Below are 26,184 nucleotides of genomic sequence, written 5' to 3' on the forward strand. Positions count from 1 at the left end.
AAGCCTGAGTCAGAACCTGCGCTCAAAAACGAGAGAAGCCTTTTTTTTTCGTCCTCTTCTAGTGATGTTTTTCCCAAGATGCTTGATGAAATGCTGAAAGAGCATGAGTAAACACACGTTACGGTGTCTATGGAAGAGAAGACGGAAGAGCATGGAAGTCCGGAAATTTAGATATTTTCATATTTCTTTTTTGCTCATATTGTTAACCAAATCAGTTTTGAAGTACTCATGGACCAGGGCGACAACATGCAATAAGTGATCAAAATAATAATTTTATATGCCTTTATCCACACTGTCTTTGCGGAGAACTGGGCTCCATTTCTGTAGACGATGTCACACTATATTGAGTCTGGCGATGGAAAGGGGGCGTTCCAAATACAATTAGTTATAATTACTCAAAAACGAATTGCTATTGTGGGATTGACTGTCAGAATAATTTTTAGGAGCAAAAACTACATGACGAGAACTTGTTAGTAAAATGTCGGTCATCTGGACGCTGTATCCTTTAAATCAAGCAATTTAGTATGCAACCAAAATATTTGGAAAGAACACCTTTAAAGTTGCACAAAAATTAATCTCATATTGTCATTACATACCTTGTATTATGTGACATGTATTGGCTTTTTTGCTCCAAATATTATATAATAAGTATTTCCGTGAGAGCCGTATAATATTTTTTAACACTGAATACAACTAAATGCGTGCATTTTTAAGTAAGACCAACATTTTTAGAATATATTAAGTCTCTTATCTTACCATTAATGTGACTTCTGGTGCTGCATGGTTTTGTTGATGGCTTTATAGTCTGGTTGATACGTGGTTATTTTTAAGACTGTGATTACCAGCGGAATTATTCATTACTTATCGTGTTAAGCAGTGTCAGCTAAGATTGATCCGAGAGCCAGATGCAGTCATCAAAAGAGCCACATCTGGCTCTAGAGCCATAGGTTCCCTACCCCTGCAATCCAACCCCGAAACTCTAACCCTGACACTGTGACCCCAATCCTTACCGGTTAACCCCAAACACAAAGATGTATTAATTTCCATTATTTTATTCAGGAAAAGTGTTTTGTAAATCTAAATACAACTGGATATCCACCACTGCTCGACAACGAGACTGCCCTTTCAGGTTTCCCTTGTTTGTAAATGTTTGTTAATATGACTACACAAATGCTAAGTCTAACATCATATATACTGTACAATAACATCTCTGTTATGATTATCTCTGGGTTTTTTTTTAAATAACATCTGTTATTTTTACGCACACCGTTGTGGACTATTAGGCAGTTAAGGGAGAGACCTCGGAGCGAGGGGGATATTCAACTGAGTGCTGCAACAGTGTCACGCCCTAGCGCAGTATGGGGGAGTCAATGCTATCCAACCACCAGTCCCAATTTCCATATTTTGGTCTGTTGCTCTAAAAGCCCCAAACTATGTTCTTATACAGCGAGCAATACATCTCTTTTGACTTGCACAACATTACAAGACTATGATGGGTTGTTTTTAATTTCACAAAAAGAAACAAGGATTCAACTGCCACTATAGATGCAGCTCGATAAATGACTCAAATGGTCGAGGGTGTACCCCGCCTTCTGCCAATGTGCAGCTGAGATAGGCTCCAGCCCCTCCCACGACCCCATAAGGGACAAGCGGTAGCAAATGGATGGATGGATGGGTTCTGCAGTGCTTTCTTGTCATTGATTACATTCTGTTCACTAACCAAAGGCTCAAAGTTGTATTTTTCCATGTTTTTTGTAAGGTTCTGTATCAATTGTATTTACACAAAATGGCAGACACAATCGAGTGAGAGCCGTAACATAGGCAGAAAGAAACCTGTGTGTTAGGCAGATATCTCGGCTGCAGATAAACATTTAAGGGGGGGGAATTAAATGTTTTCAGGGGGGCCCGTACCAAAAATGTATTCCCGCCGCGTGAGCGTGCATGCTTGCTAGGCACTGCTGGGGCTTTGTCTGTTCACAACTGATTCCTACTTGTAGGACAAACACTTATATTCATGGTTATTGGAAGGATATGTGTTTAAAATTATTTCAGCCTTTGTCGTGTCTGAAAAATGAAAGAGTCAGCAGTTTCTATGGTATTAATGAGATTGTAAAGTACTGTTATTGATCTGATGTTCCATCCATTTTTTCTACCGCTTATTCCCTTCGGGGTCGCGGGGGGCGCTGGAGCCTATCTCAGCTACAATCGGGCGGAAGGCGGGGTACACTCTGGACAAGTCGCCACGTTGATATGCTAAAACCTCTTTCTTGTTTAAAAGCTACGTACAATAGTAACTCGTATTTGTTCATGCACATAATAAATATAAATAAAGTGTTTGGATGTAGTCAATAAATCTATATTCTTGCCTGCCAAAAAGGGATTCAAAGTAATATTGTGATATTGACACATCTCATCTGTGCATACATTACTAGAATACCCTTAAGAGATGCACAAATAAGATGTGTCAATAGCAAAATATTACTTTGAATCACTTTGGCAACCATAAGTTGTCGTTTGGGGTAGATTTCAGCTTTTTAAAAAGGTACTTAGAACAGTACAATATGTACTTTATTATCATATATGTAATTATCTTAAGGGTAATCTAATAATTTATGCACAGATGAGATGTGCCAATATCAAATTATTACGTTGAATACACTTTTTGGTAAGAAAAAAAAATTATTTAATGAATACATCCAAACACTTTAATATTTATTATGTGCATGAACAGTTAATATTGTAAGTAATGGAGCTTCTAAACAAGAAAGCGGTTTAGCACATCAACGGATCAAAACCAGTCCTTTACAATCTCTTTATTACCATAGAAATGGCCAACTCTTTAATTTTTCGGACACGATAAAGGCTTAATTTCAAACACATATAGTTACAATAACCACAAATATAAATGTTTGTCTTACATGTAGTAATCAGTTGTGGACAGACAAAACCCCAGCAGTGAAGGTTTTGTATAAATAGTAGTCAGCAGTAAAGAATAATAGATTTAACAGGAGGAAGGGGATTCCTATGGGCCCATTCGTCATGGTTAACCCGACACATGAAACGTGACAAATTGGGCGGGAGTAAACTATCCACTTTAGCTGCTAAATGGCAGTAGAGTGTTGAATGTCTTAAGATGGGTTTTGTGGCAATTCCAACTTTGACCACAGTGTCAGTTGCTATGTAGAGTAGTGCTTTCCATCATTTACAGAAGGCTGCATTGCAAAATGATTAACTCGCCATCGTCCTCTCACACAAGATCCACCCAGGAATGGAGCCATTTGAATCCCTTCCCTACTATAATTATTCAATTGTGGGATGCAGAGGAGCTGTGTGAAAGCGGAAGCGGTTTCAGGAATTTTGCATTGTGCTGAATTTTGTGTGAAAGGTAAAATTGGGGGGAAAAAAGGCAGATCATCTACTTTGCTGGTCTCTGTGAGAAAGAAGCCTGTGTGCTTGTCTGCCAGATGATTACACAATCTACAGCTTGAAGCAAATGTAGTTAGTTTAGGGCATTTCCGTGCATCTCAAAACATGCAGGCTATTTTAAACACAATATGTCCATTCAAGCTGTCAATGTGCATGATGTATGTGTCCTCTGCCTCAAAATGATTTCTCATTAATTTCAAAGAAATCATGGGAGAGGTTGGACACTACAGTATATATAAAAAGGGTATGCACTACTGATAAACACTAATATATATATATATATATATATATATATATTCATACATATACAGTATATATATATATATATATATATATATATATATATATATACATACATACATACATACATACATACATACATACATACATATATATATACATACATACATACATACATACATACATACAACATACATACATATATATATAACCAGTGAAGTTGGCATGTTGTGTAAATTGTAAATAAAAACAGAATACAATGATTTGCAAATCCTTTTCAACTTACTGTATATTCGATTGAATACACTGCAAAGACAATATAATACAACAATTTAATGTTGGAACTGAGAAACTTATTTTTTTTTGCAAATAATCATTAACTTGAAATTTAATGGCAGCAACACATTGCAAAAAAGTTGGCACAGGGACATTTTTACCACTGTGTTACATGGCCTTTCCTTTTTAACAACACTCAGTAATCGTTTTGGAACTGTGGAGACCAATTTTTTAAGCTTTTCAGGTAGAATTATTTCCCATTCTTGCTTGATGTACAGCTTAATTTGCTCAACAGTCCGGGGTCTCCGTTGTCGTATTTTACGTTTCATAACGCGTCACACATTTTCAATGGGAGAAATGTCTGGACTACAGCCAGGCTAGTCTAGTACCCGCATTCTTTTACTATGTAGAACGTGGCTTGGCATTGTCTTGCTGAAAGAAGCAGGGGCGTCCATGAAAAAGACGTTGCTTGGATGGCAACATATGTTGCTCCAAAACCTGTATGTACCTTCAAGCATTAATGGTGCCTTTACCCACGCCTTGGGCACTAATACCCCCCCATACCATTACAGATTCTGGCTTTTTAACTTTGCGCCTATAACAGTCCAGATGGTTATTTTCCTCTTTGGTCTGGAGGACACGACGTCCACAGTTTCCAAAAACAATTTGAAATGTGGACTCACAATGGAGTTCAGAATGCACATCGTGCAGTCAATAAATTGTGAGCGCTGCACGGAACTCTAACTACAAAGATGATGGTCATGTTGACTTAAGTCTTTGCATCTTACCGTTTCGGTATTTTATCTGTTGAGTAGATCATTTACAATTAAAACAGTTATTGTGCGTCCCTACGGCATTAGTCTGCCGCCAGCCACAACAGGAGCAGCTGATTGCTTGAACCTGCGCTGACTGGAGTAGCCGCAGCCAATCCAGAGGGCGCTTAAGGTCAGCGGACACGTCATCTTTAAACAGTGTGATGTGTTACGTGCGTTATACTTCAATTGCTATTGCGGCATCCAGTGGACACATTTAGAACAGCAGTTTATTTCGTTATAAAATGCAGCTCATTTTTTTACTTTGCAAACTACTTTTGCAGGCCGCGGGCTGGATTATGCCTGTTGGTATGGGTGGTATGTTTGATACCCCAGCTTTAGGAATTAACACATTTACTGTAATTGAACTCAAACATAATGCTCAAGTCTCCTAATCATATTATTACTCCAAACAAGTATATAAATGTATATATTTTTAAATATACTTTCAGTTGAGTGTCTTTAAACTGACAATATAAACATCCAGTGTATGAAGTGTAAAACAGTAATGTTCACATAAGTGTCTTTCAACTTTAGAGAAACAGTGTCCTTGGTACTGGACATCTTATTTCACTTTGGAAAATGTTGATTTTCAGAAAAGTTAGCTGACAATTTAAAGTTAAATAATGAAAAATACCTCACAAATTGATGCTTTGCCTTCTTGGCATCAAATATATTTTCCGGGTGATGGTTTATCAAGTAGCTTCTCATATTAATTGTGTTCCCCGCAGTGCAATGCCACCAAACATTATTTTGTCTGCGCTGCCGCCTGCTGCATTTCCTACCTAAAACATGGATAACAAATCCATTCAAACCACCAGTTGATTCAATATTACTGGAAAAAAATGTGGGTTAAAACATCCCAACTTCTGACCGTGTTGTCTTGGAAACTCTCCAGACTAAGAAGATGACATTGTGTTGTAGTATACGCAGAACAAAGAGGTTGTGTTTTCGCCAGGGATTGTCTGTCTGTCTGTGAGCAACATAACTCAAAAAGTTATGGTTGGATTTAAATGAAAACTTCAGGAAATGTCAGAGAAAACAATAATTTCTTCCACACACGGACCTCGCACACTCGCGCTACTACGCAGGGAATATTGGGGGATGTAGTTTACTTCCAGACTGGTTAATTCAAAAGTGCCAGCCAAAAATGACACTGACCAGGTTTACATTTTATACTGTCACATGTCACTGTATTATTGTGATGATTTTGATACCGAAATACGGCAGTACTTATATCGTTACACCCCTAATATATATGCATATATATGTACATAAATATACATATACATATGTATACATACATATATGAGGGATGTGTGTCCCGACCTTAAATGACGATCCGATATGAATCTTGATACATGGGTTATGATACCATTCACTAACACTACTTTTTAATACATTACAATACATCCATTTTCTACCGCTTGTCCCTTTTGGGGTCACGGGGGGTGCTGGAGCCTATCTCAGCTGCATTCGGGCGGAAGGCGGGGTGCACCCTGGACAAGTCGCCACCTCATCACAAGGGCCAACACAGACAACATTCACACTCACATTTACACACTAGGGACAATTTAGTGTTGCCAATCAACCTATTTCCAGGTGCATGTTTTTGGAGGTGGGAGGAAGCCGGAGTACCCGGAGGGAACCCACGCAGTCACGGGGAGAACATGCAAACTCCACACAGAAAGATCCCGAGCCCGGGATTGAACCCAGGACTACTCAGGACGTTCGTATTGTGAGGCACATGCACTAACCCCTGTTCCTCCGTGCTGCCACCATTACAATACAATGCGATACAATTCAATGCAGATGGAAGCTTTGCATGGTGAAAAGAAAATCAAATGTATCATGTCAGAACAATGTCATATGTTTTTTTTTTTAAATATACACATACGTAACAGGTGGTTCCTGTATTAATTTTTAGCAAATAGAACTATCAACTTCAAAGCATTGCAATCCATAAACTTTAAGAAAAGAAAAGAAGCTATGTGAGTTAAAAAATGCAAATTATGATTAGAACTGTAAATTAATTTTATTCTGTTGATTCTTAGTTTAGTTGTATTTGTTCTACATTGTTAAATGTTAGAGTATCAATCTTGATCAAAATACTGAAAAGTTTAAGTATTCACAAACGAACCAATTGACTGGCTCATTGACATGAACGATAGGTTTTATTTGAAGCGTGACAGTGATGAAACATTGACATTTACATCTCAAGGCAGAAACATTTACATCTCAACCAAGGCAGAAAGAGCGGCAGCTTTGCACAGAGTGGGTGTGGGTCTTCTCTCTGCTATGACGAGAATGGAATGGACTTCATTGTTATGGCACTTAAAAGTACAACAAAATGTGTTTTCAGTACAAACTGTCCAGACCAGACATTCAGTTGACAGGGGGACCGCCTGTGAGGAAAGGCTCACAGCAGCACCACGTGTCCGTTGAGGACATTAGAGTGATGCTGCAGCACGTAGAAACGGGAGTGGAAGGAGGAGAGTCAAGAGGGAGGTAACTGTTTTAATGACATTTAGCAACTTGCAAAACCAATGGAGCAGTACTCTACATACATGCCTTGCTCTTGTTTGTGCACAACAATGGAAATGCGTTCCTTTCAAACCCGTCCGACATCCGTATCGCAAGTCGCTTTTGAGAAAGAAAGCCACTGAGAGGAGTTGGAAAGATATTAGATTTAGCGAGAAATTCGCCAAGTTGACAACACTGCACTGAGCAATGTGTGAAAAATAAAGACGCAAAGACCCGCCTTAGATTACTTCTGATTGGTTTACACTGTGGTACCTTCCGTGGTTAGCTACATTTAGGCACAATCATTTATGGATTGGTTTGTGATGTGTTCTTTCGGTAAGTCAATCAGAATTACTTTCTGCCAAGTTCCTCTGTTGTTGTCAGTCGCAAAGGACAACACTCACACTCACACACTAGGGCCAATTTAGTGTTGCCAATCAACCTATCCCCAGGTGCATGTTTTTGGAGGTGGGAGGAAGACGGAGTACCCGGAGGGAACCCCCGCAGTCACGGGAAGAACATGCAAACTCCACACAGAAAGATCCCGAGCCCAGGATTGAACTCAGGACCTTTGTATTGTGAGGCACATGCACTAACCCCTGTACCACCGTGCTGCATATATATATATATATATATATATATATATATATATATATATATATATATACACATACACACATATATATATATATATATATATACATATATACACATACACACATACACACACACACACACACAAACCTATATATATATACACACATACATATATATATATATATATATATATATATATATATACATATACATATATACATATACATATATATATACACACATTATATATATACACACATTATATATATATATATATACATAGGGTATGATCACCTCGACTTGGTCATCTGGTAAGTATCGCCTGCTGAAAAAGTTTGAGCACCCCTGATGTACTGTATATCATTAACAGCAACACACTGTAAAGTAACAAAATTATTGAGTAATTGCCTAAATGAAACGCAATTGGTGGAAACTACGAATTTTTCTTCCGCCTGGGTTAAGTACGTAATGCGAACGCAATGTTTTGTTTATTTAAGAAAATGACTGTCAATAAAAATGATTCAATCAGTATTATAAAACAGCAAGTGTATATATCCTTTTATTGTAGGCTATTTGGAGACACTGCATATATATAAATAATGCATTCATTGTGCAGAATAACGCCATCATTTGTTTCACTCTGTGATTTTATATTGTTTGAAGATGATTCCCCAAAAGACAAATACATTACTTTCTAAATTTTACCAAACACCTACTGTAGGTATATTTGTTCAAATTATCATTAGTGGTTCAATATCGCTGATACCAACCTAAATTTTACTCTGTATTGGATCGGAAAGAAAGTCAGCGGTATTGCACAACACTACCTGTGGTTAATAGACGTATGCAGCCAAAATGCAGTATGTACAAAAATTAGGTGGGTGCGCTTATAATTAGGTGCACTTTATATCCCGGAAATTAGTAAGTTAGTAAGTCGTAAGTAAGTTGAAGTGGCCATATGTGCTGACATGCAATTTAAGGGACTACCTTTGGCAATGACATAATCTTGTGCTAAAACCACAGTGTCCATCACAAGGCAGAACTAATGACGTTTCATAAATGCCATTCAACTGGACACACTGCATGATTGGAGCAATAAAAAAATGGTAACATGCCTGGTGGTCGCATGATCTTTCCAGAACAAATGGTAAATTCAGGAAAAAAACAGGGCTGGTGCTGGGCTGGAGCCACTCGGATAGCAGATCCTACCCAACAAAACAGCAATTGTCTTGCTTGACAACAGAGCAGGCCTTGGGGAGAGCATAATGGAAGGATTGTACTGCACTTCTCTGAATGTGGGCTGACTGAGCCGGCTGGTATAATCTATGTGGGACCATTTCATTCCACTTGAGCCCTGCACATATTGGAAGTCTTATGTGCATGCAACAACAATGCATGGCGGGTACATCCCTTTTAAGAATTCTTCTTCTAACTTAGTGCAACTTTTACGGGAGGAAACAGACCTTGCACCAATATCCAACTTTAAAAAAGTAGATTTATTGCAACTAAATCTATTTTTTTACCCTGCACAGTGCACATTCTTCAGGCCCATGCACACAGCAAAGTATTCTACTTAATGCAAGGCTACTGAGGTCAGACATCCTGCATGTACTATGCACTCCATCACATGCATGGATCATCTCGAGTAGCACTGAATTATGACTATAAGGAATACATGTGTGTTGTTCAGTTGCAGACCTGCGGTCCTAGGCTACGGTTCTATAAAAATGATTTAGTTTTTTTTACACAAACTAGTGTGTGAATGTTGTCTCTGTGTTGGCCCTGTGATGAGGTGGCGACTTGTCCAGGGTGTACCCCACCTTCCGCCCGAATACAGCTGGGATAGGCTCCAGCATCCCCCACCACCCCGAAAGGGACAAGCGTTAGAAAATGGATGGATGGATAATTTGAACTAATTCCAACGAAAGGTGGGGCACCAAATACTGTACTTTAAATATATCTATCCATCCATCCATTTTCTACCACTTGTTTCACTTAACACTTGCATGTTTTTTTCTGAATCTGAGCAGTTTCACATTTTGCTGCCCAAAAAAAACACCTTTGTATTTCAGATTGTGCCCATTTGAGAACCAACAGCATTCCATAAAGGCTTAAAAGCCCAGACCAGGACAGGGGACACTTACTTTGTTATATATCTGTTTTCTTTGCCTCCTTATTTTTGTGTTTCCTAGATTCTGATCCTTTTCCTCTCTGTTTAGTTGCCATGACGATCTGAGCACACCTGTCTGGAATAATCGTGCTGGCATTTAAGCCAACTCTACTCACCTGGGGGTCGCAAGATCTTTCACTCATGCCCCGGCATGTTTTTCCACGCCATTTATGCATCTGTGCTACTTGCTAATCCTGCTTGTTGTGCTTACTCGGAACTAGTATATCCCAGCCTTCCTATAGTCAAGTTGTTTTAGTACGGTATTCTTCTATTTTTTTGTGTTTTTTCTTAGTTTTGTCGTGCCACTGGCTACTCCCGCTAGTGTCATAGTCTTTGGTCAATTTATTTTATGATTTATATGACAATTATATGTATTTGATGTCTTTATAACCTATGCACACAGATCTTACTAGGGTTGTTAATGATAAACCGATGCGACCGAATATCCGGTTCAAGAAGTGGCCGGTTTGGCTACAGTCCCCTCAATCAATAATAAGGTTATCGAGCTGAACTAGAAATCATTTGACGGTTTCAGTCTTAAAAACGACACAAGACCCTGGATTGTCTGTGAAAAGAGTCACATGCTCGTTACGTTACTTACGTAACTGGAGGCGAGAATAGACGTAGACACATAGACCGGGTATAGCGCGAGATGAGCAATCAGTTGATGGTTTATCTTTAAAACAACACGAGAGCCACAGCTGCCTGCCAAATAATTACCCACAATATATGTAATGTCAACACCATGGACCATTTTCGTGCTGTGCCGGTGGTCAATATTGTAACATCCCAAGTACTGAAGGACAAGACAGCTTGTCAGTTTGTCTTTCTTTATTACACAAAATGCAACATTCCCATAGTAAGGGCTCAATCTTCACGCTCTCTTTTCCGGCAACATTCAAACGACCTTTCAGCTCCACAACACAGGTCATTTCCCATCCTTGTCCCGGAAGTACCGCCCCCACTCAAGCCATTGGCTAGAACCCGTAGGCGTCTGTGACGACACTGACTTAAATTGACTTGTGGAAAATTGGTTGATTGATCCAAGAGTGTGCAAAACATAATGAGAAAATATATATAACCACATATAAACCTGTTTGATGCTTCGAAGAGTTGCTGGGGATCAATTGTGGTTTAGATCAGGTAGAGATTGAGCTGAGCCAGGATTTTATGGCAGTTTTAAAACTTAGTAGGGAAGTTGGTCGTGCATTCCACTGAGTGGTGGCAAAATAGTAGAATGCATTTTTTCCCATGAGAGTCTTGAATTTGGGGGGACGTGGTCTGAGGAACTCCCTAATAAATATATTTGACATTTGACATGTCTGCCTTTTTACTTTTTTTAAGATCTTGAAGGATATACAGTATGTTGTGTTCTACAAATTTGAAAATACTGGAAGATGAATGTGCCTATGGGTGTTCTCATTCATCAGGTTATTGTTATGCTCATGGCAATCGGCAGATCAGTTATGTTAGAAGACGTTTGGCGTCTCATCCGACGAGTTTTCCTCAGTTCATGCTCATAGACTTAGATGGACAGATTTAGTCTGAGCGCTTGGTGCCAAGGTCCTAAATATTGATCCTTTTACGTGAGGAGCGTACACACAGGAAAAAATGATTTTCTTTTTTGTTGTGTAAAAATGATACATACACTAAATTGGATCGCATCAAATCGTTCTGTTTTATAAATAAATCGTTTTTGAATCGCATCGTAACCCATGTATCGCGATGCAAATCGAACCATTCACCGCAAAAAGATTTACATTCCTAGATTTCACACACACTTCTGAACACTTCCTAAGCTCCTAAACACTTCATACACTCTAAAATAGTCATCAATTTAACATGAAACTTCAATGGGTACTCAAATCTTAATGTACTTCAAACTCAACAACAAATATATTATGTTTTATGGGTTTAAATTCTATCTTTTCTTGATAAACACGTCTGCCCTACGAAGACCCTCTGATTCGTTTTTCTTTTGGAGAACCAGAATCAGCACAACCCTCAGCATGATATCCCCACTGGTGACATGATTGAAGGAAAAAACTCTTTACAACACATTTTCTTGGCAAAGTTAATTCCCCGGACACCAATAAAACACACATTTGACATATTGTCCCATCAGCTTTTGTTGCCTTCATCTAAACTCTTACAACTCACACATTTTCTGAGATCTCATTTAATAGTCATTCGAGAATTAGAGAAGGAATCAAACCATGCAGTGGTTTACTGACAAGCGTCAAAACTGGGTCCTCTTGACCCAGACACTCACTGGGATGTCTCGCCTTGATAGCTTTTTGGCAGGCTCTTTAAACATCATTGGTTACTTGCATCTAACACACCATTTCAAATCAGACTTAAAAGTACAGTAAGTAGCATATGTAATATATTGTTGTAAGTTTTCTCTATTAGGAGTGAATTTGAAGCATCAGTATCAGCATTGATATGACCAATACTGCCCTTGTAACTACTTGGTACAGTATTGGATACCCAAAGATTCATACCCCCAACTCCTCGTTATGCTCACTGCCCCTAAATGCAAAGAGTCATTGGGACACCACTACCTTCACAGGAACGCCCAGAATGTAGGGATAGGGCTAAAAAGTAGGGCGGGGGCGTGTATTGGGATTGGGCTTGCAGTTTCTAGGGTTGTCAAAGTAATCCACAACTTTTGTCCCAGATTCAAGGATGTCAAAGAAATCGGCTTAGTCCAGCTGTGGGCTCAAATCTGTGATTCACTCATTTGTGCACTGTAACCTAGTATTAAATTTAGTCAGTCCCTGCTCCCACTTGTCTATTATTCACTTCCGCCATCCATCCATCCATTTCTTACGCCGCTTATCAGAGTCCGGGTCGCGGGTGTAGCAGTCTAAGCAGAATTGCCCAGACTTCCATGTCTGTCTCCACCTACTTTAGTTCCACAAGGGGGACACCGAAGCGTTCCCAAGCCAGCTGAGAGACATAGTCTCTCCAGCGTGTCCGAGGTCTGCCTCGAGGCCTCGTCCCGGCTGCAAATGCCCAAAACACCTCATCAGGGAGGCGTCCAGGAGGCATCTGTAGTAGATGCCTGAGCCATCTCAGCTGGCTCCTGTCGACGTGAAGGAGCAGCGGCTCTACTCTGAGTCCCTCCCGGATGACCGAGCTCCTCCCCCTATCCCTGAGGGTGATCCCAGACATATTGCGGAGGAAACTAATTTCTGCCGCTTGTATTCACGACCTTGTCCTTTCGGACATTATCCTATTTCAGTGGTTCTTAACCTTGTTGGAGGTACCGAACCTCACCAGTTTCATATGCGCATTCACCGAACCCTTCTTTAGTGAAAAATATATATATATATATTTTTTTTTAATTCAAGACAAAGTTATATGTTTTTGGTAACACTTTAGTATGGGGAACATATTCTAAGTAACAAAGACTTAATTTACAGTTATTTGGACACTAGGGGAACATATTCTAAGTAATGAAGACTTAATTTAGAGCTATTTGGTTAGGGTTAGGGTCAGGGTTATAACAAGGCCATGCAGAATAAGGCATTAATATGTACTAAATAATAACTAGTTAAGAGCCAATATGTTACTAATTTGCATGTTAATAAGCAACTAATTAATGGTGAATATGTTCCCCATACTAAAGTGTTACCATGTTATTTTACTGGTGCATAAAATGAACCGTGCATAAACATCACCTTGTTCTAACAACAAAACCAACACAGTGCATAAACTCACAACAAATTACACACCTGCAAACCAGTCAGCTGTTGCCGTATCCGTAATACGCCGATAGGGAGAAGTTTGTATTTACACGATGAGTCAGGTGTGTTTTGACCTCCGCCGAACCCCTGAGGCCGATTCACCGAACCCCTAGGGTTCGACTGAACCCAGGTTAAGAACCACTGCCTATTCACTTCCTGAACTAGGATTTGGCCAATGCCAATTTGCCAACATTTTTATGCATTTAAGCTTTTTGACTATTCTTTTGCTGACCTTGACCTCTCTTTACCTCTAATAGTGATGTAAAAGGTAAAAAAAAAAGCACCCTACAGATGGATAATTTAGAGCCTGTCCCTTATAGACATATGCAATTTAAAAAAGGGAAAAAAGTTTTGTATTCAATTTTTTGTAAGCATTCGGAGGGGGGTCACTCACCCTTCTTCCTGGCTCGCAAGAGGGATCTGGGAAAGTTTGGAAAGATTCTTGGCGTACTCCTCCTCTATTTTTATCCTGAGAGGGAAGTAAAGAGTTTCATTAGCTCACAGCTTTTACACAACAGTATTCATGTCTGTATGCATTTCCTGCACTGTGCAACATCGCGATGTAGCACAAAAGGAGGGGAAAACCACATGTTGCAACTGTATGGTTATCATGGTAAAAATACAACAGAAACCACCAAAAAGGGAAATAATACCTCTCTCGGACAAACTCAGCCATCTCTTTCTGCATCTGTTTCCCTTTGAACTGCTTCTGCACTAACACTTCAAACCCAGTGATGTAATAATTGCACTGGGCATCCTTCTTATCAGTCTAGAAAACAAACACACAGGAAATGTATTGATCAAACACTTAGCAGCAAACATTACAGTGTCACACCTTAGTCTAATAATTGTATTAGCAGCAGGTGGAACTACATATAGGTAGCAGTATCAAGAAACACCGGCTTCTAAATTTTACAGGAAACTTTTGAAATTTGAGTCAAAACATCAATAACTTAGAATGACTGGTAGTCATACTGTAGGTAGAACCCACCTACAATAAACATTTTATGCAAGCAGTTATAAAAAAATAATTTCATGCCCAACACAAAAATGTGACAGTACTTGGAGAATACTTTGTCACCAGACTTGTGCATATTTCAGGATGGATTTTGGTTCTCTCCTATACTTTCTAAATCCTAGAGATTTCGAGGATGTCGCTTGGCAACTCAAATTTTCTGCTTCCACATGTGGCTAAGCCACTGCCTTTGTGAGGAGGCAAATTTAGCAGGTGATGAAATAATTTTTGATCCCCCAATGTATATAAATATAGAAAAAGGATATTCTATTGTGTAGCTGTGATTAGAGGTATTAAAGCTATTGCTGCTTAGAAAGTTTATCTTTATAATTATATTATGACAATGAATGATAGATATTCTCCTAGTGGTAACTCATGTGAAAACTTAAAATGCCACTTAAAATAAGTAAAGTATTTTAGTGCCTTTCTACATGTATACTAATCACATGTATTTAGTTTGCTATCACTGAGTTAATTTCCAGACATCAAAGAGGACAGATATAAAGGTTAACAAAAGGTTGGCAAAAGTGAACTATTAGGCTCATTTACACCGCACAGAAAATCTGATTGTTTTGCACTCAAGTGACTCAGATTGGATTTTTTTTGCCAGTCTAAATGCTCCAAAGTGCTTCAAACCTGATATTTTTGCATCGGGAGGTAGTCCAAATGTGATTGGAATCCCATCTTTTAAAAGTGACTGCAGTCTAAACGGAAATGCGACCTGATTGTGACTTTTACGTCGTCTTTGGGCGAACTACGTAATTTGTGTGTGCAGGAAAAGACACAGCCTGTCAGTGGAAGTGGAAACATTATCACAACATCCAGTTTGGGTGAGCAAAGTATTTTTTCGGCGGCTGAAATTTCAGACGTCTAGATCATAGTGCACAAATATTGTATGTATGTATTGTATATGTAAGGTATTTATTATATACACACACAGTTGTGCTCATAATTTACATACCCTGGGAGAATTTATGATTTCTTGGCCATTCTTCAGAGAATATGAATGATAACACAAAAACCTTTCTTCCACTCATGCTTAATGGTTGTGTGAAGCTATTTATTGGCAAACAACTCTGTTCACTCTTTTTAAATCAAAATGACAAAAGAAAGTACCCAAATGACCCTGTTAAGTTCCACTCTTCTACTCCAAAAAGGACCCACGGACAACTCATGATTTCCAATTGATCAACTTTTATTTTTTCCAACTTGAAGCTTTGTTGGTTTGATTTCAGTTGATCTTCAAAATCATCAGCAGGTTGTAAACCTTTAAACCACAGAAACATATGTTAATCTAATTACACAGGTATTTTCAAACAATGTTATACAACTGCTTTCAAACCTCTGAATAATGTTTTAAACTTTCTACATATTGTTTTAACTTTAAACATTAAACCATAAGCTTTGAGTTTAAACCATTTAACATTTTAACTTCAGCTTTAAACTTTTACTTGTGCTTTAAACTGGTCAAACACAGTATGCAATCAATGCTCAAAGTGTAATGCAGTAATTCAACTTGAAGTCAGCAGTTTAAACAAACAAATTAAGATAGTTCAATTAGCAAATTAACAAGCTTGCAGGTTCAAGTTAAGCATATCAAACAAAGCATTTCGATCGTCATCAAATGGAGCATATTCACCGATCATTTGTGTGTTTGGAGAAACTTGTTGAGTGGATCTTGCGGTTGTGGCTGCTTGCTATTCTTTCTTCCATGTAGGTTGTTTGGTGAATGAGTCTGGTTAAACCTCCTTCCTTTTCAGGTGCCTTCAATCAGTAATTTTGGCGGCCATTTTACCTTGGCATTCTGGGAATTGTAGTTTTAAATGATTTTGACCATGTAGGGCATGGTTTACTGACACTTTTGAGTTTTTAACTCCACAGATCATAAAGTTTACATACCCCAGTGACTTTGATCTGATAACATGCAAAAAAGTTGACACAAACAGGTTTGAATGGCTAATCAAGGTTCCAATCCTCACCTGTGACCTGTTTGTTTGTAATTAATGTGTGTATATTAAAGGTCAGTGAGTTTCTGGGCTTCTGACAGACCATTGCATCTTTTATCCAGTGCTGCACATATGTTTCTGGATTCTTAGTCATGGGGAAGACAAAAGAATTGTCAAAGGATCTGCGAGAAAAGGTAATTGAACTGCATAAAATAGGAAAGAGGTATAAAAAGATATCCACGGAATTGAGAATGCCAATCAGCAGTGTTCACACGCTGATTAAGAAGAGGAAAATGAGGGATTTAGGTAGACCAGCAAAGATTTCAGCCACAACTGCCAGGAAAATTTTTCGAGATGCAAAGAAAAATCCACAAATAACTTCAGCTGAAATACAGGACTCTCTGAATAATTGTGGTGTGGCTGTTTCAAGATGCACAATAAGGAGGCACTTGAAGAAAAGTGTGACGCATGGTCGAGTCACCAGAAGAAAGCTATTTCTGCGCAAATGTCAAAGTATCCCGCTTACATTACGCCAAACAGCACAGAGACAAGCCTCAAAACTTCTGGAACAAAGTAATTTGGAGTGATTAGACCAAAATTTAACTTTTTGGCCACTCGACCATGCAGCCCATTTTTCTTCAAGTGCCTCCTTATTGTGCATCTTGAAACAGCCACACCACAATTTTTTATACCCCTTTCCTATTTTATGCAGTTCAATTACCTTTTCTCGCAGATCCTTTGACAATTGTTTTGCCTTCCCCATGACTCAGAATCCAGAAACATCTGTGCAGCACTGAATGAGAGATGCAATGGTCTGTCAGAAGCCCAGAAACTCACTGACCTTTTATACACACACTAATTACAAACAAACAGGTCACAGGTGAGGTTTGGAACCTTGATTAGCCATTCAAACCTGTTTGTGTCAACTTTTGTGCATGTTATCAGATCAAAGTCACTAGGGTATGTAAACTTTTGATCAGGGTCATTTGGGTACTTTCTTTTGTCATTTTGATTTAAAAAGAGTAAACACAGTTGTTTGCCAATAAAAAGCTTCACACAACCATTAAGCATGAGTGGAAGAAAGGTTTTTGTGTTATCATTCATATTTTCTGAAGAATGGCCAAGAAATCATAAATTCTCCTAGGGTATGTAAACTTATGAGCACGACTGTATATACATATATATACTGTGGATATATATATATATATATATATATATATATATATATATATATATATATATATATATATATATATATATATATATGTGTGTGTATATATGTGTATATATGTGTGTATATATATATATATATATATATATATGTGTATATATATATATATATATATATATATATATATATATATCTATATGTGTATATATATATATATGTGTATATATATATATATATATATATATATATATATATATACACACACACATATATACATGCATGCATTATACATACAGTATATGATACTTACATACATACATACATACATGCATACGTACACTTTGATTCCAAAGAAATAGTGATTGTGGATGTCCGAAATTGACTTGTACGGGGTAGCGTATTTGGTAACATGTTACGTACAATGCGTAAATTCTTAAGGCAAGGTAAAAGATAAAGCAGAGTATATCCACGCTAATGTCCGCGTCTGCTCCACTTAACAGCCATAAAAAGATTTTTAATATATTACATTATATAATTTGATTCATACCTTGTATTTATTTAATTAATTTTCACATAAAAAAAACACTTTTTTAAGGTGTGGGGACTTTTATTTAGCAAAGTAGTAGTAGTAGTAATGACTTCCTTGTTCATTTACAGAATCCGGTCAACTTCCTTTGTTTCAGCCTTTGAATCCGGTCAACTTTCTGATTTCGATTTGGCCTGCAGTGTAAACGTAGTCTTAGTTGGTAATCAGGCAGTTTAATTATAAGTTGTATGTAGCTTGATATTCAGATCACAACATTTGTCTTTATTATGAATAGGACAGTATACCTACAGTGTTAATTTCCCTGCCAAGTGGAGAGTGAAGGTAATGTTGTGATTGCTTTGAAACATTTAAAGTTAAAGTTAAAGTTAAAGTACCAATGATTGTCACACACACACTAGGTGTGGCGAGATTATTCTCTGCATTTGACCCATCACCCTTGATCACCCCCTGGGAGTATGTGAGTATGTATTACCGTAATTTTCGGACTATAAGTCGCAGTTTTTTTCATAGTTTAGCCGGGGGTGCGACTTATACTCAGGAGCGACTTATGTGTGAAATTATTAACACATTACCGTAAAATATCAAATAATATTCACGTAAGAGACTAGACGTATAAGATTTCATCGGATTTAGAGATTAGGAGTGACAGATTGTTTGGTAAACGTATAGCATGTTCTATATGTTATAGTTATTTGAATGACTCTTACCATAATATGTTACGTTAACATACCAGGCACGTTCTCAGTTGGTTATTTATGCGTCATGTAACGTACACTTATTCAGCCTGTTGTTCACTATTCTTTATTTATTTTAAATTGCCTTTCTAATGTCTGTTCTTGGTGTTGGGTTTTATCAAATACATTTCCCCAAAAAATGCAACTTATACTTCAGTGAGACTTATATATGTTTTTTTCCTTCTTTATTATGCATTTTCGGCCGGTGCGACTTATACTCCGGAGCGATTTATACTCCGAAAAATACGGTACATAAATTACATAATCATACATAGTAATGACACCTTGACGGAGGGTGGTCCATAAAATGGTGGTGTAAATTATGACAAGGTATTTTTTTTATTCATTAGTTCACAAAAACACTGTGAGATCTGCGTTGGCCTAAACACCAACATATTTTCAACTTTGGCAACAGTTTTCATATTTTGTGTATTAACACAAGAGCTTATACAACTATGTTCAACCAAGAAACTAAAAGGAGTTGGATTAATTATCATTTTTCTTTGATCAAGGGGAATTTTAATTTGCTTGTACTTAATATTTGAATATCTCAACAATATTTTTCGAAGGTTATTTCTTTTAAAAAGGAAGTTAGATCCGATAATCTTTCAGCATTATTAAAAAAAAAATGTATTATTAATTTTTAAGTATGATGTACTTTATTGAACATATACTTGATGGCATGAGTTTTTAAATATTAAGCTGATCCAACTGAATGTTTAGCTGCAGTGGTGTCTGACTGCCATATGTTACAAAAAATAGGCAATGAACTTGTTAAAACAGTTATTTCTTTAAATACACAATATTCAATCCCAACTTGGCCTTTTAGCAGCACTGGTACAACCAGCCTATTGTGCATTTACTAAGTATTATTAAAAAAAATCTACTCATATCTGTAAAGTTATAAAACATTTGATTGACCCTTAGACAACACAGTCAAAACAATAATGATATAAACATCTGTTACACTTGCAACATTTTAATCAGACCAAGACAAAACAATCTGTCTTTGAAGATATTGCATAACTATTTAGCAGTGCTTCTTGTGTGGTGAGAGTGGTTTCTTGAAAAATGTGATGGAAGGCTAACCCACATGTTGAAGGAACAGAAGCAATCCTAGTTGAAGGCATGGCATAGGTTGACCACGGCATATTTCAACACCCCCATTTTTTTTTAGAGGTTTCAAATTTAGGGTTAGCAGCCACAGCTCATTCTGTGTGAACTATGGGTCAGATTTACACTCTTTGGATTAAAATGACAGTATTTGTGCATTCATTTTTGTTTCACAAACAACCACAAATTGTATTTTAAAAGGTTCAGTACTAAACGTAAAGCTTTTTATTGCATTTAGGGCTGTCTTTGACGATTCGACAATTTGATTCGGAGGAGTCTGAATCGACCATTAACCTCACACTTCTTCCCTCCTTGGGAAAGAGGCGGGTTAATATCTTCTGAATTCATTGCATTCATCATGTCTTCTTTAAATATTAGAAAAAGATTAGTGTGTGAAGACAAACATTTTGTAGGGAGTAAGAGATACATTGGTTGTCTCTTCAGTCTTTCTAAAAGCGGCCGCTGCCTTGTGATGTGACGTCACTTGTCTATAAAAACAGCTTGCCTTGTTTTGGCCTCCCACATCTCTCATTATATAAAATATATTCCTCTGAACAATAATATTTTACTAATAGTGTGTTGGGAGGTTATTTCTACATAGAGGATATGATTAATGGTAGTTAGGACTAGGGATGCAGCGATTAAACGGTTTTACTATTAACCGTGATTAAAAGGTCATTTAATCGAAATGGCTCCACAATACTGTGTGTTTCAGTCCTCCTCACTCGCTATGAACCAGTCCTTCTCAAATAGTGGGGCAGGCCCCCCAAGGGGGGCGCGGTGTGATGCCAGGCGTGCCGCATGTGACCTCGGGGAACATGCTTTTTTTGCCGTACCAGAATATGATGAAGAGAATGTAGCACTTGGCTTCACTGTAACCATGATGGGAGACGAGGACAGACCAGTGTGTTGATTCCTTTAGTGTTAATAAGCTTACAATGTTATGCAGAGGTATAGTAATAACAATTTTATAGACAAATTATACTCTTTATAGGCACGGTGGGGGTCGCAAAATATTTTCTTTTTCCTCGGAGGCGCGAAACAGAAAATCTTTGAGAAGCCCTGCTATAAACAGACATTATGCTGTTACGTTATCGGTGCAATCTGCACAGAACGAAAACAAAGTTACACCAGAAGAGCACGCCCTAAAGGACAGCGCTACACCGAGGCTAGGAGGGGCTATAGCCCCATCAGAAATCTGATGATGATAGCTCACCTATTTGCCAAACCTGCCAAAAGCAAGTTGCGGCTAAAGGGTCCAATATGGGGCAGCTTTTGCGGGATCACCACTGAGTTTTACAGGACAAAGTAAAGGTAAGACATAACTGAGTTAAATTATGTCATTTACAACAGTATACCAAGGGATCTAATGATGTGCATTCCATTTATTATTACCACCTCATAAAAAAGAGGATTAAAAATGAATAAATAAGCATGGATGACAGTTGATGACAATAACACTTGAGTTAATTTCCCACAATGTTACATTGTGGGAGAGTTAATCTTAGTCTTAAATCAATATTACAATTAGTAATGAATTTATGTATTGATAATAATATTTGTGTTTATATTTATTATTTTTGTACTGTTATTATAATGTTATTATTTGATAACATATTTCCGACAGTAATAAATAACATAAAAATCTCCAAAGAATATGTGATTTTATACATGTTTTGTTGTGAAATTAATCAATGCATAAATAATTGTGATTATCGTGAAACCGTGAATATTACACAAACTAAAGTTGTGCAGTCAAAATCTATAATCGTTGCATCCCTAGTCAGGACGGGCTGCGAACACACGGTGCTCGCGGTGCCACCGCACTCCCGTGGGACTAGCTGGAAACTGTGTAGTTCTCCTACAGAAATGTTGTTACGACTATTTAGTCAAGTATGATGTGTTCTTGGTGCTGCGCGACATGATCCAAGAACCTCGCAGACTCTGGTTTAGCCTTTTTTTGAGGTGGAAAAAGTCACAAATGATATCTTTATTTTGTTAATTTTAATGAAAGACTGTATTCCTTTTATACTTACTGTACCTTAACTTTGGAATATTCATGAATATGTAATAGAGCACTTCCATGTGATGTTAGTCACACCTAGTGACCAGTCAGTAAACACTACTACATATCATCTGTTTTATTTCTCTTTAAAACAAAAACATTGATTAGACTGATTGTCGAAGATGGGCAAACGTTAGCTAATCAAGTTTGACTATGAAACTCCTTAGTCGCAGACAGCCCTAATTGCATTACATTGCTTATTTTTAGCTTTATGTAGTTGTGCAACTTACTCATAAAAATATATTTTCATGTGTCACCTAACATAAATCCAGCATAGAAAAGATGCCTCTTTAGTCTACCTGCAGTCTGCATAATGTTTTCGATAATGATACGATACTCACTTGAAAATATACTTTAATTGTGTCTCTGGTGTAATCTAGTCAAGTAAAGTGGGACGGAATGGGAACTTGAAATTAAGTCAAAATGGGTCAAAAGATTGTTATCAAGTTACTGAAACTTAAAATTCATTTTAACTTCCGAATGCAGAACATCTATTTAACATTACACATAACTGTCAGTTAATGTTAAGAACATAACTATGCAGGCTGTAGCAATGTATTTGTTGAATTGAGGATAATACATATTTTGTCTTAGTTTACTCCACTGTGTTATCTCTATGCTCAAAGCTGCAGAATGTTTGCACAACACGTAACACGTGGAAGAGATTACACTGCAGGGAACTTCCAAACACAGAGAAGCAGAGGCCACCTGGAATGTGCTGTCTCGCAATGGGGATGCAATCTATTATCCTGCCAGGCTATTTGGTATATTCCACAAAAGACACTGATTCTCAGAGTGTCAGGGCTCCATGAACATTGAATATTAACTAAACAATCCAATTGAACCAAGCTTATCACTCATAATTCCATCCATCCATTTTCTACCGCTTGTCCCGTTCGGGGTCGTGGGAGTTGCTGGAGCCTATCTGTTGAAACGTTTTTCAAAGAATGCAGTTAGCTATTATAAGGATGTTTTCATTTTGTAAATGTATATTTCTTTCTTTCTTTCTTTTCTTTCTTTAGTTTATTTCGAACATGAACACACTTACAGCATAATACATCACACAATTTCATATCATTTCATTTTACATCATGCCTGAAAAGGAGTAGGAAGAAGCAAAGCTTATTTAATCCTACCCCTTTCCCACTTCAGAGCGTTTACAAATATACAGAATCATTTACTGATCTTTTTATATTATAAAATAACATCTATGAATTAGTATACACAACAGTTTTGTAATATTTAATTAATTAATTCAGTCATTATTAACATACTGAGATGAAGAATATCTTATTTCCAATAAGGTTGGAAATATTTCTCATAATTCTTCTTCTTTGTACTTTGTAAGCACTATTATTTTGAACAACCTCTTAAACTGGATCATATGAGTACAATTTTTAACTTCTTTACTTAATCCATACCATAATTCAATTCCACATACTGATATGCTAAAAGTTCTAAGTGTTGTACGTGCATATAAATGTTTTAAATTATTTTTTCCTCTAAGGTTATATTTCTCCTCTTCAGTTAAGAAGAATTGTTGTACATTCTTTGGTAGCAGGTTGTAGTTTGCTTTGTACATCATTTTAGCTGTTTGCAATTTTACCAAATCACCGAACTTTAATATTTTTGACTCAATAAATAAAGGGTTTGTATGTTCTCTATATCCAACATTATGTATTATTCTAACTGATCTTTTTTGTAACACGGTTAACGAATGTAGTTCACACTTGTAGTTAGTTCCCCAGTCGTGGTCAAAAGTTTTCATACACATGTAAACACCAATCATTTCTACAACTCTTATTGCTGGGTATTGTGGCCAAACAGCTAAATTTTTGTTTCATCTAACATCACATGGACAAAGATAAAACCTTCTGGAGGAAAGTTCTATGGTCAGATGAAACAAAAATGTAGCTGTTTGGCCACAATACCCAGCAATATGTTTGGAGGAGTAAAGGTGAGGCCTTTAATCCCAAGAACACCATTCCTACCGTCAACCATGATGGTGGTAGTATTATGCTTTGGGCCTGTTTTGCTGCCAATAGATCTGGTGCTTTACGGAGAGTAAATGGGACAATGAAAAAGGAGGATTACCTCCAAATTCTTCAGGACAACCTAAAATCATCAGCCCAGAGGTTGGGTCTTGGGCGCAGTTGGGTGTTCCAACAGGACAATGACCCCAAACACACGTCAAAAGTGGTAAAGGAATGGCTAAATCAGGCTAGAATTAAGGTTTCAGTAAAAGTTGCTAAAGGACATGTAACCAAATATTAACTTTGCTGTATGCATACTTTTGACCCAGCAGATTTGGTTACATTTTCAGTAGACCCATAATAAATTCATTAAAAAAAAAACTTCATGAATGTTTTTGTGACCAACAAGTATGTGCTCCAATCACTCTATCATTTTTATTATTGGAAACTCAAGACCGCCATGACATTATGTTCTTTACAAGTGTATGTAAACTTTTGACCACGACTGTATATTCACAAAATTAATAAACTATGTAAATTGTATTCAGAAATTTTTGAAACAATTTAATCTAATAAAAGTAGATAATTCATTATATAAAAATGCCAAATACAAATTAGTTATTCATACTAATTTAATTTCCTGTGCGGGGTGGAGCAACAAGACACACCTTCCCAACTAATGTTGTTCCAAAGCACAGCAGTTGCTGCAGGATGAAGTCTTCCATGCCACTTGTTCCCCTCCAGTTTTGTCTCTTACGGTTAAGTAATTCTTCCGCAGTGCATATCTTTTGGTTATTTCCAGGCACCATAATTTTTATTCCCACCTGATATTTGTGTTTGATCTATGGATCTATTTTGCATGAGCTGGTCTTTATCGAATGTAAATTTGCCAATTCTACCAATGCCGCCTGCAGGGTCCAGTCCTACACAAACTGTTACATCGAAATTATTCAAAATGTGAAGCATACAATGTGTAAAAGTTTATTCCTGGATGTAAATATTACAAACACTTAATATTTATCTTACTTGAAATTAGAGAGTGAGCTTTACATAATATTAAGGCATTAAAATGGACGTAAAATCTATTACTGCAAGAGCATTTTTAATGTATTTAGAGTTTTTGCCTCACAAATTGTACAACCAACCAAACAACCATGGTGATTGTGCTTCAGAAAAAAACCCCAATCTGCATCATTTACAAATCACACCTTTCTATGATCTAAAATATGATTGTACACTCACCCAAAAGTAGTCACAGTAACTCCATTCATTTGGCTTAAGCAGCTGCTGTTCTGGCATGGAGGCAGGCAGAGGGAAAGTCACACAATTAATCTGAAGATGGAGACAGAGAGAGAGAGAGAGCATCACAAAGAGGGCAGATAAATGTGCTGTTTATACCAACACAACTTGGAAAAAGTTTAGGAATGCCTTTAAGGTTTTTTAAGGCATTCCAAAAATAGTTGAAACAGGGCCAAACTACCGGCTGGAAGTGAGGTTGCATAAATTAGGTATGTGCGCACACTTTGAGAAAAATAGAGGAACATTGAGGAAAAAAAGAGGAACATTTTTATCCGCACAAAGTGCTGCCATGCAAACCCCAGAAGAACATTCTGAAAATCAGGATTGCATTTCTACACAATATTTTACCTTTAGATGTATTCTCATCTGCCAACCTCTTTTGGCTGTCTTTTTGACACTTACATGACTGCTTCATCCCAAGTGCAGGACTAATAGACTAAAAAACTCCTTTGTCCCACACGCCATCAGACTGTACAACTCCTCTCTGGAGGGAGAGGGGGGAGAGAACTAGGATGACAGGGGATG

At 37.5% G+C, this 26,184-nt stretch overlaps 1 protein-coding gene across 3 annotated transcripts in view; it reads right to left on the minus strand.

The window, feature by feature from the left end:
• Positions 1-26,184, minus strand: part of LOC133610660 (growth arrest-specific protein 7-like) — a 165,740-nt gene that overhangs the window by 29,975 nt on the left and 109,581 nt on the right. For all 3 annotated transcript variants that reach the window (XM_061967144.2, XM_061967142.2, XM_061967145.1), the window contains 3 exons: positions 25,603-25,692; positions 14,450-14,565; positions 14,191-14,265 (listed from right to left, as the gene is read on the minus strand). In XM_061967144.2, coding sequence (XP_061823128.1) covers positions 14,191-14,265; positions 14,450-14,565; positions 25,603-25,692 — 281 coding nt within the window. The remainder of the gene's footprint in view (positions 1-14,190; positions 14,266-14,449; positions 14,566-25,602; positions 25,693-26,184) is intronic.

This window comes from Nerophis lumbriciformis, linkage group LG11 (genome assembly GCF_033978685.3).
Source record: "Nerophis lumbriciformis linkage group LG11, RoL_Nlum_v2.1, whole genome shotgun sequence".
Classification (NCBI taxonomy): domain Eukaryota; kingdom Metazoa; phylum Chordata; class Actinopteri; order Syngnathiformes; family Syngnathidae; genus Nerophis; species Nerophis lumbriciformis.